Genomic DNA, 15428 nt, shown 5'->3' with positions numbered 1-15428 from the left:
TAAAACTGAGTGTGTTCACTGTTTCTGCAGAACATTGTACATGAGCTGCGAATAACCAACCAGGTGATATACTTGAATCCACCAATTGAAGAGTGCAGATACAAACTTTACCAGGAAATGTTTTCTTGGAAGATGGTAATCCTGTCACTACCAAGAATTCAAAGTCAGAGGTATCAGGTAGGTGTGATGAAACTGTATCTGAGGTCTGAGCAATTACTTTCACTTTACACTTAATTGTGTTCAGTATCTTAGTGTGTTGCTGTAGGATCAAATATGAGTGCACTAGAAATTCATGTATATCACGTGTGGTTCTCAGGTCGGAGTGCATTATGAGCTGTCTGAGGAAGAGAAGTTCTATCGTAATGCATTGACACGGATGCCTGATGGCCCTGCTGCCCTGGAGGAGTCGTACTCTGCTGTCATGGGAATCGTGACTGAGGTGGAACAGTATGTTAAGGTAAGAGGCTGACACCACGTGATGCTACAGCTAAAATGAACATGGACTTTTCTCTCAGTTCTCCTTTATAAGAATTTTCATGAGTAGGGAAAAACATCTTATAGAATGTACTGGAAAAGTTATGAATATTGTGAAATATCTTTATTAGGTTTGGCTGCAGTACCAGTGTCTGTGGGATATGCAGGCTGAAAACATATACAACCGCCTTGGAGAAGACCTAAATAAGTGGCAAGCTCTTTTAGTTCAGATAAGAAAGGCCAGAGGAACGTTTGACAATGCAGAAACTAGAAAGGAATTTGGACCTGTTGTGATAGACTATGGCAAGGTAGGAAATTATATTTATTGGTCGTGACAAATGCATTATATTTCAGAATGGGTGGGTGTATAACAGAAAATGACGAGGCTATTAACTATTATGTAACTCAATTCAACTGTAGGTACAATCAAAGGTGAACTTGAAGTATGACTCCTGGCACAAGGAAGTACTCAGCAAATTTGGCCAAATGCTCGGGCAGAATATGACAGAGTTCCATTCACAGATTTCTAAGGTAAGAATCCATCTCCAGTTTTTCACTTTCAGATCAGCGTATTCTAGATTTCTAAAACACTGAATTATTGCCCCACACAGTCCCGTCAAGAACTGGAGCAGCATTCAGTGGATACTGCCAGCACATCAGATGCAGTGACATTCATCACATACGTTCAATCCCTGAAACGTAAAATCAAGCAGTTTGAAAAGCAAGTTGAGGTATGTTGCCTTGCCTAATGATTCGCACTTGTGAGAATGTCAGACTTAATTCTGGAGATGATATACATGTATTCAAGCTTAGCATCGTGATGTTCAAGTCCTCTTGAGAGCAGACTTGAACTTCGTTTCCTGTAGTGAGTGCTTGTTAATGTGTTGAGAATTTAGTCTTGCAACATCAGTTAAAAAGACATAACTAACTTAGAATTGTTGTCTCCTGTAGCTTTATCGCAATGGTCAGCGGTTGCTTGAGAAACAGAGGTTCCAGTTTCCATCCTCTTGGCTATACATTGACAACATTGAGGGAGAATGGGGTGCCTTTAATGACATCATGCGTCGGAAGGATTCTGCCATTCAGCAGCAAGTAGCAAACTTGCAGATGAAGATAGTTCAAGAGGATCGGGCAGTGGAGAGCAGAACAACTGACTTGCTAACAGACTGGGAGAAAACAAAGCCTGTAACAGTAAGTAGTAATGATTAATATTCATTCACCAAATAAAGTAGTTTCTTTGCACTTAACTAGAACAAAGCAGTTTACTTTTAAACTTTTCTGTAGCTTTTCATTGTATATGATGGTTAAAGTCTTTTTGTGAACGTTCAATTATATATAACTTGTTGGTTGATTTATTTGTGTGGCAGAGGGAAGTCTAACCCTACAATGTAAGTGTCTTAGGTGCAAAAAGCAGGACAGCTTCAGTTACTAACAAAACTTTGGCTGAAACAAATGCTCTTTAAGAAGTGTGCAGGTAGGAAGATTCAGAAGAAAGGGTTTTCTCCCCCAACCCCACAGTGGTATTCAGTAAAGCTAAAAAGTGCATCTAAAAGTGGGATTAGACTTACAGAATTGGTGTGTAGCCTTATTGCCAGCATATGGGAAATAGAAAAATAAAGAGACAGACCAACGTTTGGTATTCAATCCTTGCTTTTGTTTTGGCTTCAACTTACTTTTAGGGTTTTGGGATTAATATATCTCATCCAATTTTTAGGGAAACTTGCGTCCAGAAGAAGCTCTTCAAGCTCTTACCATTTATGAAGGAAAATTTGGTAGGCTGAAAGATGATCGTGAGAAGTGTGCAAAGGCCAAAGAAGCTCTGGAACTAACAGATACAGGACTACTCAGTGGCAGTGAAGAACGTGTCCAGGTATGAACTGTTCATACACCTTCTTACTGGTCTTGCAGCACAATGTTTCAGTTCCATCTCACTTTTCATTTAAGAAAGTGACTTGTAGCCTGTGGGTGATGGTGTCCACACTCATCCAGTTCTAGCCTTAAAAGATTGTTCATGACTGCCTTAATCTTTTGAAGCTATTATATGACCAGAAGTAGAAGAATCTGGGTCACTTGCTATTGCAATTTTGTTGAATTAGCAAGCTGTATGAAGGTTTTTGACATGTTAAAAGTATTCTGTTTAACTCCACCATGCTAATGACTTTGAAGAAATTATCACTAACTTGTGATGTTTGGTTCATTCTTTACTATAGGTAGCCTTAGAAGAGTTGCAGGATCTCAAAGGTGTCTGGTCTGAACTCTCTAAGGTCTGGGAACAGATCGATCAAATGAAAGAACAACCCTGGGTTTCAGTACAGCCTCGCAAGGTATTTCACTACTGTATATGTAAACAATATAACTACTGCAAGTGTATATGAATTAAGAATTAGACTTCTTGAGATAATGTGCTCAATAGTCACATTCAAGATCATTTTCAATGTTTATGTACCTTTTTCAGTACCTCATGAGCATATTTCTTCTTATGCTAAGCTTAAAAAACTTTCACAGGATCTATCACAGCTTAACTCTCCAGTGGGCCTGTGAAATTCCAGTAGTCTCGTAATTGAGATGGTACTGTATATGGAGAATATGTATACTATGTTGTTCTACTAGACCTCCATAGGAGAGCTTTGTGGTTGGATGAACAGCATCAGTTTTAGTTCAGTGGTTGGGGGGTAGACAGTGGCACGAACCCTAAGCTATAACTGCCTGTTACAATGCTATTTCATAAATCTTAATCAGACCAATAAAATTAAATTCCCAACTACAGAGCAACCATATCTTACACAAATACATATAATATTAAAAGAGCTGTCCTGTAGATTAAACTTTATATTTTCACAGAAATCTCTCAGATGTTAACTTTTACTAGTACATCTTTATACACTGCACTTCCAGAGAAATATTTCAGTTCTTTTATGTTACTGACAGCTTCGACAAAACCTTGATGGTTTGCTGAACCAACTGAAAAACTTCCCTGCCCGCTTGCGACAGTATGCCTCCTATGAGTATGTTCAGAGACTTCTGAAAGGCTACATGAAGGTAAGTTATACTAATTTCTAAAATGCATGAATTGTATATTTCATCTTCCAAGATGTAACTTGCTTTCTTGTCTTTTCTAGATAAACATGTTGGTTATTGAACTGAAATCAGAGGCACTTAAAGATCGTCACTGGAAACAGCTAATGAAGAGGCTTCATGTTAACTGGGTTGTCTCAGAATTGACCCTGGGACAGATCTGGGACGTTGATTTACAGAGAAATGAAGCAATTGTCAAAGATGTGCTGCTCGTGGCTCAGGGAGAGATGGCTTTGGAAGAGTTCTTGAAACAGGCTAGTATCAACTTCTGTGTGTATGCACATAATAACACATCAAAGCCTTTTTGTCAGGTGGCTGACATTTGTCCAGTAAACCTGTCAGTCTAAGATGTTGATACAAGAGCTGGGGACTCCGTGAAACACTGTTGTGGGGAAAAACTTAAAGCTGTGCAAGTTTTCATTGATCAAAAATGCAACATTTGGGAAGAGCAGTCATTGACTGCAAAAAACCCTCATCTTGTTTATTTTACCTAGTTGTGTTATATTCTCAATACTTTTAACAAAAGCTTGAGTGAAAACCCAGAATCCTTGAGTAAAAAGAAAAATCTGAATACTCTAATACATTTCTACTTTGTTATTGTGCTGAAGCAGAAATAATTGATGTTGTATATCAACCATCCTTTATTTTAGATAAGAGAAGTATGGAACACTTACGAACTGGACTTGGTCAATTACCAGAACAAATGTCGTTTGATTCGTGGATGGGATGACCTGTTCAACAAAGTAAAAGAACACATTAATAGCGTGTCTGCTATGAAGCTATCACCATACTACAAGGTAAAATGCAGAAAAAAAAGCCAATTTAATTTAACTCTACCTTCCTGTCTTGTTTAGTATATGTGATTGTCAGCAATATTAGCTCTTTAGGTTGACAAATAATTAACTGCATATACATTCTTTGTTACTATTAAATGACTGCTTCCACTAACAATTATTAGCAATGAAACTTTTGATATTATTAAAATGAGTATTAATGCAGTGTATAAACTTTCAGGTGTTTGAGGAAGATGCCCTCAGCTGGGAAGACAAACTGAACCGTATCATGGCACTCTTTGATGTCTGGATAGACGTCCAAAGACGATGGGTCTACCTGGAGGGTATCTTTACTGGTAGTGCAGACATCAAGCACTTGCTGCCTGTTGAGACCCAACGGTTCCAGAGGTAACATTTTAATTGCTTTTTTCCTTTTTTGTTTCCCTTGGGGAATCTCAGGGACAGACCTTATAACTTCATGACTTTAGTCTAGCACTCTCCTAAGCTGAAACATGAATTGTATTCTTACCTAGTCTGGTTTGATTACAGCCCAGACTTAAGTTCATCAACCAAACAAAGCAAGAAATGCATGTAAACAATTGTGACAGTAAAAGGTTTATACTAAAAAGGGTAGCATACAGTTTTTAGAAGTAGATTGGAATTAAGTAATTTTTCTTGCAAGTTTCAGTCAGGTACCTCAAGGATTTTTCTGGCTGTACAAAGCAGGTTGATTTCAGTTGTCGCAGCCTTTAGTCTCACCATTAAATGCTGTTTTCCTCCTCCACTTTAAGTTACTTTCATCATCTTTCCACACACTTCCAATCACATCAAAGAATTTTATGCATCTCTTCAGGAAATGAAGAAAAGTAGACCTTCAGCAGTGGAATTAATAGATTTAACATTGCAAAAAGTTAGACTTTGTTGTTGTTGTCTTGAGGTAAATTAAGATCTATTTGGGGAATGTAGCCTTGTGTTCCATAGGGCAGTGGTCATGTAGAGACAAATAATTTTGGAATTCTGCAGGCCTGTGGTTACTGAATTTTATACTGTTGTACCATGTTATTTTACTTACAGCATCAGCACTGAATTTTTGGCACTGATGAAAAAGGTGTCCAAATCCCCACTTGTGATGGATGTTCTTAACATTCAAGGAGTGCAAAGGTCACTGGAGAGACTGGCAGACTTGCTTGGAAAGATCCAGAAGGCACTGGGAGAATACCTAGAAAGGGAGAGGTCCTCTTTCCCTCGGTAAGAAATTGACTTCAGTTGACTCTTGAAGTAAAGTAACTTGATGTTTCTGTACAGGAATGTTCTGTTAGGTAAAGCCTCTGCCAGTTTTTACTTATCGTGTGTATAAGATGTTACAGCCATATATCTGTGTCCTTCGAAGTACAGAATTCATTTATAGCCACTTCTCAGGAAGTGGAACTAAAACTTTACTTGATCATCTGTGTCTGGTCTTGGGATTCAGAAGTTACTTAAAGAACCATTGCAGCTGATTTCTGTAATCTTACAGATTCTCTTTGGAACTGCTTAATTCTGGCATATGATTGAAGGACAGTGTCCAAACTGTCACAGTCCAGTATTTAAGTTATTGATTCTGACTTAACCCATAGTTGTCAACAAGTTTATCACATAGCATGAAGGCATAAGTGTGTGACTCAATGTGAGGAGGTAGTGAGTTGGAGTTGTACCTGTATTAATTCAATCCCAAGCACTGTTGTGTGGGTATTTCAGGGATGGATAAGTAAAGAAAATACCCCAAAGCATGGAGTTATGCGTACGGTTTTGTTTGGTATAGACCATGTGAACTGAGAGTAAGTCTTAGAACTAAGCTCTTCCAGCAAATACGTGGTTCTTGCCCTCTTACAGTGTGGAAGAAATGAGTGACAGTTATTCCCATATAATAGCTGTCTATGAAGTATGAATAAATAAAAAGTGGTAGTTGGAGTTGTGATACAGGTCTGATTTTATATGATTATTAGGTTTTACTTTGTTGGTGATGAAGACTTGCTTGAAATCATTGGAAACAGCAAGAATGTTGCTAAGCTGCAGAAACACTTCAAGAAGATGTTTGCTGGCGTTTCTAGCATTATTCTCAATGAAGATAACTCTGTGGTTTTGGGAATATCCTCACGGGAAGGAGAGGAGGTAGAGTCACGGTGTTTCTTTTTTAAATAAAATTTTGTAAATAAGTGGACATAGATTGACTTGAACATAATTCTTGCAGGTGCTGTTCAAAACACCTGTCTCCATCACAGAACATCCCAAAATCAATGAGTGGCTCACTCTTGTTGAGAAAGAAATGAGGGTGACCCTTGCTAAATTGCTTGCAGAATCTGTTACTGAAGTAGAAATCTTCGGAAAAGCAACATCAATTGATCCAGCAGTCTACATCTCTTGGATTGACAAATACCAGGTATCTGTATGCAACACTTCAGCATATTGCAGCTTGGGTACTTTAGTGAGGAAAACTGTCTGATGAGGATTCTTCTTTTCACACAGGCTCAGCTTGTTGTCCTGTCAGCCCAGATTGCATGGTCTGAGAATGTTGAGTCAGCCCTCAATGGTATGGGTGGAGGTGGGGACAGCAGTCCTCTCCAGTCAGTGCTGGCTAATGTGGAGGTCACACTCAATGTCCTGGCAGACTCCGTGCTGATGGAGCAGCCACCTCTTCGCAGAAGGAAACTGGAGCACTTGGTAAGTGAAAACCTCCTTTCCTCTTGTGGGTTAGGAGGTGAGGTTTTGTAAAAGGTTAATGAAAAATCAAGTAGTCTGACTTCTCTCTTTTCCTCTAGGGGGAAAAAAAAAAAAAGTTTAATGCAATTTAAGCAACTACATCAAGCCCTAGTCCTGTAGGTGGCTGTAGTTTTTAACTCTGCTCGTCTTACTGCATGATACCATATTATAGCATATAAAAACTGTAGAGTTCCTGGCTTTATTAGCAAAGGCTTGTATTGTTGTGATCTAATGAGTTGTTTCATTCTCCAGATCACTGAGTTGGTGCACCAGAGAGATGTTACAAGATCGCTGATCAAAAGCAAGGTCGACAACTCCAAATCCTTTGAGTGGCTCAGCCAAATGCGGTTCTACTTTGACCCAAAACAGACAGATGTACTGCAACAGCTCTCCATTCAGATGGCAAATGCCAAATTCAACTATGGTTTTGAGTACCTTGGTGTTCAGGATAAGCTAGTACAGACACCTCTTACAGACCGCTGTTACCTGACAATGACACAAGCCCTAGAGGCAAGACTTGGAGGATCACCATTTGGTACGTTTGTACTGAAGTACAACAAAATCTTGAGACAAGCATATAAACTTCTGTTCTCTTTAATTTATAGCTTTAATATAAGGTTTCAGAATGTTTTAAACTATGACGTTTAAGAACAAAACAGTCTTTTGGGGAAAGAAGGTAAACCATTTTAGGTTTCTTGTAAGGGACATTTGGATTCAGCATGCTGGCAGATTACATGGTTGGGCACTGGTAACTCGGACTGTAAATACTGAAGCATGTCTGTCTCACTTCAAAAATAGGTCCTGCTGGCACTGGTAAAACAGAATCTGTTAAGGCTCTTGGACATCAGCTTGGCCGCTTTGTGTTGGTTTTCAACTGTGATGAGACATTTGACTTCCAGGTAAGCTGTTTGATTTAAAAAATGTAGTCTGTGCTAGCAAGCAGTAGAAATCTCTTTAGAAGTTTAAAACAGCCAGCAGTGTTTACTTTTGAAATGATCACCTATAACACTTAACTGAGCAGGTATCCGTGGGTCATACAGACACTCTATAACAAAAAAACGCCTGAAGTAAAATTGTTTTTAGGTGGGGAATGTTCTTCTGATTTTTTTGTTTGTTTTTCTCTTTAGGACTGATAGTTCAATAGCAGCAAATGGAGGGAAAGGAATAGGAAGTACAGGGATGTGGAGCGTAAGACTGGCTTTAGGAAAGTGGCTTAAACTGTTTAATTTGTCTTAATAGTGCTGGTTTAATGGAGAACAGAGGGGAGTTTGAGGCTGCATGATTACCAAATAAACCATCATGGCAAAGCTAAGGAGTTTGCCTCAGTATGTGAAGGATTACTCAAAACTAAGAAAATTTACCCAGCTATTTTAAAATTACTTACATCTTCAAACTGAGAACCAGATGAAATGCTTCAGTCAATTGCAACACAACAGATATCTTAAAATAAAACCTCTGTGAGGTGTTTATGTAAAGAGAAATATAAAGCAAATACAAGTAATCCTACTCCTTGGACTCCAGTGGGGTGTCCATATGTTCTGTGTTGTGATTTTTTCCTGTACAGCTGTGTTTGATTCATTTAGTCAGTGTTTGGCCTCTAATGGTGGCCATAAGAAAGTACCTAGGGAGGGAAAAGAGCAGTAACACAGTGCTTGATACTCCTTCCTTGCACCCAGTCCCCTTCCTACCACTGACAGTATGGATCCTACCACAGTGGCAGGATCAAGTGACAGCAGTCCCAAGCTTACATGGGTTATTCTCTATTCATGCTCCAGTGAATCTTTCTCCAGGTACTCGTTTCTCCGACTCAATCCACGTACACACTTGTTTCTATAGCATTCTCTACCAAATAGTTCCACAGTATTATTATGCACTTTACAAAGAAGCGACTTCTTTTTGTCTATTTTTAACAATTCCCTGGTTCTTGTATTCAAAAAGATGGTGAACAGATGATAACTGGCCATCCTGAACTACTGTGGCTTTTAGACGTGCAGTGTTGTGTAGTTCTAGGATCTGCCTTCTGAGAAAGTACTGGAACTGCACCTGGCATTTCTATCAACAAGCAAAATAATATGCAATGGGCTTTCACTGTTATGCGACTACACTGCAGTACCATAGTAATAGAAAGCTGCAAATATCTGAACTTCAGAACCTTGTGCACAACCTACATACAAATTCAACTTCTACTTGCCTTGGGTGCACTGTATAAAGCACTCTTCTCTGTTCCATTTGCCTGTGCATTGGCAAGAATAACTGTGCAACATCAATGAACTTTCCTCTCTACGCGCAGGCAATGGGACGCATCTTTGTGGGACTTTGCCAAGTGGGCGCATGGGGCTGTTTTGACGAGTTCAACCGACTGGAGGAGCGCATGCTGTCTGCTGTTTCACAGCAAGTTCAGTGCATCCAGGAAGCCTTGCGAGAGCATTCCAACCCCAACTATGACAAGAGTATGCTACTATTTATTCCTCGTAGTATTGTACCGTTTCTTTAATATCCTTCATGCTCTTTTGTTGCTCAGTTACATTTTTCCCAAGCACTCCAAGAATCACATGAACTCACTTACCATCAAAGATTAAAATCTTGAAGTAGCTTTCGGCTGGTAGGAATCAAGTATTTGAGTTGCAGTACAAAAGGACGCGCTGTCCATTACTGTAGCAAACTAAATTAGAATACTTGAAGTATGACTTATGTCCTCAAGGTGACTGGTCACCAGATCACTTGTAACTAAACGTACCGTCTCTTTTCAGCTGCAACACCAATTACTTGTGAGCTGCTGAACAAACAAGTCAAAGTGAGCCCTGACATGGCTATCTTCATCACCATGAATCCTGGCTATGCAGGCAGATCAAATCTGCCTGACAATTTGAAGAAGTTGTTCCGCAGCTTGGCAATGACAAAACCAGACCGTCAGCTGATTGCCCAGGTCATGCTGTACTCCCAAGGTTTCCGCACAGCTGAAGTCCTTGCCAATAAGATAGTACCATTCTTCAAGTAAGTGACAAGTTTGTTTTGAGATTCTAAATGTTGAGCTTATTGTTCAAATCTGTGATGTTTATTGTACAACATGCTCAGTGAGTTACAAAGATTATTCCAAGTAAGCAGTGGCATATGTTTTCTTGAATGCTGCGTTGGTTTCGATTGAGAATCAAATTTTGTCTTTCTTGATTCTTAGGCTTTGTGATGAACAGCTGTCCTCCCAGAGTCATTATGATTTTGGCTTGAGAGCCCTGAAGAGTGTACTGGTCAGTGCGGGTAACGTGAAGAGGGAGAGGATTCAGAAGATTAAGCGTGAGAAAGAAGAGCGTGGTGAAGTTGTTGATGAGGGAGAAATTGCTGAGAACTTACCAGAACAAGAGGTAATTTGTGTGTGAGCTCTTATCTTCTGTGACAAAGTACAGAATGTACACTAAACAGAGCAAACACTCTGCAGTGTTCATCAATTAATGTTAAGCCATGCAAGCAAAGCAATGTTAGTTACAGGAGGTGATAATTAGATAGCTTAGAAGCACTAAGAAGTGAAATAAGTTTTGAATTTTAGGATTCCTTGAAGAGTAATAAAAGACTTATGAGGTGGTGTGTTCACAACTCTCATTGCTGCCCGGTTCTTTTGAAGTTAATTCAAAACAAACAAACAAAAAAAAACAACTCTGTTTTAAGGGTTAAGTACCTGCCGTTGTATAAATTAAAAGTCAGTAGGAATTCATTGTGTAGTTTCAAAGCTGAGCTGCCTGCTAATGGTTGTTTTTTACCTAGACCATCCTGGTTTGGTGCTTTATCAGTGAAGTGTTCCCCATCAAACACACTCAACAAAAAAAAAAGTCACACAGAATGGTTTGGGTTGGAAGGGACCTTAAAGATCATCTAGTTCCACCCCCCCACACACCTCCAGGTCTCAACTAAAACATGATTTTCTCTACAGATCCTGATCCAAAGTGTATGTGAAACTATGGTACCAAAACTGGTTGCAGAAGACATTCCATTGCTGTTTAGTCTCCTTTCTGATGTATTCCCTGGAGTACAGTATCACCGTGGGGAAATGACAGCCTTGCGAGAGGAGCTTAAGAAAGTGTGTCAGGAAATGTACCTCACCTATGGTGATGGAGAAGAAGTTGGTGGCATGTGGGTTGAAAAGGTAAAATGCAAAACTGAAAATGTTGTGGAACTGAAATTAATGTGTTTGTGAGACTTAACTTCCCTCTTATTATTAAATTATTCATCTCTAAGTGAGCAATACTTAGTGACTACCAAAGTTGAGACTTACACATCATTTTTTCTGTTGCAGGTACTTCAGTTGTACCAGATTACACAGATAAATCATGGGCTGATGATGGTGGGTCCCTCTGGAAGTGGAAAGAGCATGGCTTGGAGAGTACTGCTGAAAGCTCTTGAACGGCTGGAAGGTGTGGAAGGTGTTGCTCACATTATTGATCCAAAAGCAATCAGCAAAGATCACCTGTATGGTACTTTGGATCCAAATACCAGAGAATGGACAGATGGCTTGTTTACACATGTCCTGAGAAAGTGAGTCTTCAAGAGTACGAATGAAAACTGGACGGTAGATTTGTGCCTTACGTGTTCTGGTTTTATTGGGTCTTTGTTATCTATAGCCTGTAAAACTGCAATACAAATTTCTTTTAATTACAGAATTATAGACAACGTGAGAGGTGAATTACAGAAACGTCAATGGATTATCTTTGATGGTGATGTAGATCCCGAATGGGTTGAAAACTTGAACTCTGTTTTGGATGACAACAAACTGCTTACTCTGCCAAATGGAGAACGTCTCAGCCTTCCACCAAACGTAATGCTACTTTTATGTGATACTTGCTTTCATATAAACCTGTTGCTTTTACCTTGATCTGTATTGGTACCTTTCCCATCACTTGTCACAAGCAGAGTAATACTGATTTCAGGTAGTGGTTAACTAGAGTTAGGAATTTCTGTGGAAACAAACATTTCATGTTATGCTTGTTCTGACCCTGTGAGACAAGTGTGATGAATTATAAGAAAGTCTAGGGTAGCAGGCAGTAATGATGAACTTAGTTTGGGATAGTTTAACGCTGTTCTTGATTCTTCAGAGGCTAAATACAGCGTAACTTTAAAAGTTCTGGGTGTGGGTTTGTTTTTTTAGTGTATATTTGTGATTTTTTTTGTTTTTTTTTTTACTTAAAAATCTGTTTTAAATTTCTGCTTTTTAGGTGCGTATCATGTTTGAGGTACAGGATCTGAAATACGCAACTTTGGCTACTGTATCAAGGTGTGGCATGGTCTGGTTCAGTGAGGATGTTCTCAGTACAGACATGATATTCAATAACTTCCTGGCCAGACTGAGAAGCATTCCTCTGGATGAAGGTGAAGAAGAAGCTCAGCGAAGGCGAAAGGGCAAAGAAGATGAGGGAGAAGAAGCAGCATCCCCGATGTTGCAGGTATAACTTAGATTACATTCTGGGCTAGTGTGTTTGAACACTTGTATCACAAGTAGTATGATGTACTTCAAACTTAAGGCAGCTTAATTATACAAAAGCTGACATCCTGATTTTATTTTTTTTTTAAGAATGTTAAAATAAGAAGCATTTCAAGCCTTAAACAAAGTTACTTTCTGCTGCCTGGTAATCAGATGAGAAGCAAATGCTTTAAGCAGTGTTGTTCTCCCCTGACAGATCCAGAGAGATGCTGCAACAATAATGCAGCCGTATTTCACCTCCAATGGCCTCGTAACTAAAGCACTTGAACATGCTTTCAAGTTGGAGCATATTATGGATCTCACCCGGCTGCGCTGCCTTGGCTCTCTGTTCTCAATGCTGCACCAAGCTTGCCGCAATGTAGCCCAGTACAATGCCAATCACCCAGACTTCCCAATGCAGATAGATCAACTGGAGCGTTATATCCAGGTAAATATAATATGCTGCTGGGTGACTCCTGTGTCTGATACGTCAGAATAGTAGCTGGATTTCATTTATCAGTCATTAAGTTTTGTTCCATTACTGTACAATCAAGTAATAGCTGCTTTTCTTGCTTCCTGCAGAGGTACCTGGTCTATGCAATTCTCTGGTCTCTCTCTGGAGACAGTCGTCTGAAAATGAGAGCAGAGCTGGGAGAATACATTAGGAGAATCACCACTGTGCCACTGCCAACTGCACCCAACATACCTATAATTGACTATGAGGTAAAACCTTTCTTAAGGTTTCTGCTTTAGAATTTGGAGCCAAAACTTAAGTTTTATAGTTTCTGGCTCGTCAGTGAACAATGTTCTAATCTACCTGTTCTAATAATCACATCAAATTTGATGCTACTAACTTACTATGATTTTTAATAGTTTATATGTATATGCTAAACTATATATATATTAAACAGATCAAACTACATTCCTGTTCTAAATTCTGATCATGTTTTTGTGTTCTTAGGTGTCCATTACGGGTGAGTGGGTGCCATGGCAAACCAAGGTTCCTCAGATTGAAGTTGAGACACACAAAGTTGCAGCTCCTGATGTTGTAGTACCAACCCTAGACACAGTTCGCCATGAAGCATTGCTGTATACTTGGCTGGCAGAGCACAAACCTCTAGTACTCTGTGGCCCGCCAGGTTCTGGAAAGACCATGACCCTCTTCAGTGCTCTCAGAGCCCTTCCTGATATGGAGGTACACAAGAGAGTGTGTGCGCACGTTTGTATGTGCACGTGTATGTGAATTAAAGGGTAGTAACTAGTCACTTACCTTAAAGATTCAAGCAGTCTTGAGTTAGCACCAAAGTGATTTGCTAGGAATTCAGTGGTGCTTCCACCTCAGTCAGTCATGTGAAAATACGGAAAAAAGTAAAAATGATGTTGAGTAGCATTTAAATGTATTTCTCAAGATCCTTAGCCCAAAAGCTACTTCCTGCTATCCAGCTTCAATAATAGAGGAGCATTCCTCCATTTGGTATTTTAAAACCTTGAATAATGTTTAAGAATAGCTCTTGTCCTTCAGTGTATTAGGTTGGCATAACAGTAATATGAAGCTGTAGTGTTTTAAGTACAAGGCTGGGCAGAAGTTTTTGCTGCATTGTAAATGGAAAACCCGTTGTGGGAAGCACACAGTGTACTACAGTCAGTGACCTGAGATGTAGATGATACATGGACATCCACTGTGGAAAGCTAAGCTGTAGCATGCCTGGTTCCAGGGCTCTTAATAAGCTCTTTCAAGCTCTAATGCATTTTGACTTATTTATTTTCTCTTCACTATTCTCTTCTTAAGGTGGTTGGACTCAACTTTTCTAGTGCTACTACACCAGAACTGCTCTTGAAAACTTTTGATCACTACTGTGAGTACAGGCGCACGCCTAATGGAGTGGTGCTGGCTCCTGTGCAGTTGGGAAAGTGGTTGGTGCTGTTCTGTGATGAAATCAACTTGCCAGACATGGATAAGTATGGCACGCAGAGAGTCATATCCTTCATTAGACAGGTTTGTTTTCCTTTGTAATTAACTCTGTCATAACGGTTACCTTCACTGAAACTTAATGGTACACTGATTTTGGTTTGGTTTTGTTTTCTTCCAGATGGTGGAGCATGGAGGATTCTATCGTACATCAGATCAGACATGGGTGAAACTGGAGAGAATTCAGTTTGTTGGTGCATGTAATCCACCTACTGATCCTGGAAGAAAACCTCTCTCACACAGGTAATGTACCTTGTAAACAACTTTGTACTTACAGAAAGATGGGGGTCAAAACTGAAGCATTGACTATGGAATCCATTCTTAAACACTTAATACCAGTTGTGCTCAAGTTGTGTTCTTTGTTTTTGAGCTAACTACTACTCAGTTCTTATCCTGACTGACAGTCAGTGGCCTCATTGTATTTCTCGAATAACCTGTCTAACATGCAGTGGGTACATCAGAACGCTTTTTTAGTCCAAGGCACTAAGGATCAACTAACAAACTGCAGTTAATGTTGGGAATTTGTAATAAAACTGTGATTTAATTTTGATTAAAAAAAAATAATATAGACTTTCTGGACTCTCAAATATGCTAATCTTTCAGATTTTTGCGACATGTTCCTGTGGTTTATGTGGACTATCCTGGGCCAGCTTCACTTACTCAGATATATGGAACATTCAATCGTGCGATGCTAAGGCTGATCCCATCACTTCGCACATATGCAGAACCTCTCACTGCTGCTATGGTAGAATTCTACACAATGTCTCAGGTAATTTGTTGAACACAACCTCAAATTCTAATCAGTCTTGGCCAAATCACTTAAGGTATATTGTTTGCCCTTCATATGTATGAGACTAGCAAAGTAATATATGGCAACTCAAGGCTTGTAAAATAAGGCAGAATTCTGGGACAAAGTAAATAATATATTTTATTTTTATATATAACTAATATG

The 15428-nt window shown here is 39.4% G+C and overlaps 1 protein-coding gene across 1 annotated transcript in view; it reads left to right on the top strand.

Annotated features, from left to right (window-relative positions):
• DYNC1H1 (dynein cytoplasmic 1 heavy chain 1) overlaps positions 1–15428 on the top strand; it is a 43138-nt gene that overhangs the window by 9290 nt on the left and 18420 nt on the right. Inside the window, exons 11-41 of the mRNA XM_068682741.1 lie at positions 31–177; positions 317–457; positions 606–782; positions 895–1005; positions 1086–1205; positions 1426–1665; positions 2189–2344; positions 2685–2798; positions 3403–3513; positions 3594–3803; positions 4200–4346; positions 4564–4730; positions 5397–5570; positions 6308–6473; positions 6553–6741; positions 6828–7022; positions 7314–7596; positions 7860–7960; positions 9352–9511; positions 9812–10055; positions 10237–10420; positions 10984–11196; positions 11347–11585; positions 11709–11865; positions 12263–12490; positions 12725–12955; positions 13090–13230; positions 13469–13702; positions 14297–14503; positions 14598–14719; positions 15080–15245. Of these exons, the coding sequence (XP_068538842.1) occupies positions 31–177; positions 317–457; positions 606–782; positions 895–1005; positions 1086–1205; positions 1426–1665; positions 2189–2344; positions 2685–2798; positions 3403–3513; positions 3594–3803; positions 4200–4346; positions 4564–4730; positions 5397–5570; positions 6308–6473; positions 6553–6741; positions 6828–7022; positions 7314–7596; positions 7860–7960; positions 9352–9511; positions 9812–10055; positions 10237–10420; positions 10984–11196; positions 11347–11585; positions 11709–11865; positions 12263–12490; positions 12725–12955; positions 13090–13230; positions 13469–13702; positions 14297–14503; positions 14598–14719; positions 15080–15245 (5475 nt within the window). The remainder of the gene's footprint in view (positions 1–30; positions 178–316; positions 458–605; positions 783–894; positions 1006–1085; positions 1206–1425; positions 1666–2188; positions 2345–2684; positions 2799–3402; positions 3514–3593; positions 3804–4199; positions 4347–4563; positions 4731–5396; positions 5571–6307; positions 6474–6552; positions 6742–6827; positions 7023–7313; positions 7597–7859; positions 7961–9351; positions 9512–9811; positions 10056–10236; positions 10421–10983; positions 11197–11346; positions 11586–11708; positions 11866–12262; positions 12491–12724; positions 12956–13089; positions 13231–13468; positions 13703–14296; positions 14504–14597; positions 14720–15079; positions 15246–15428) is intronic.

Source organism: Anas acuta, chromosome 5 (genome assembly GCF_963932015.1).
Source record: "Anas acuta chromosome 5, bAnaAcu1.1, whole genome shotgun sequence".
Taxonomy (NCBI): domain Eukaryota; kingdom Metazoa; phylum Chordata; class Aves; order Anseriformes; family Anatidae; genus Anas; species Anas acuta.
The sequence above is the reverse complement of the archived record's forward strand: the minus strand, read 5'-3'. Positions and strand labels throughout refer to the sequence as shown.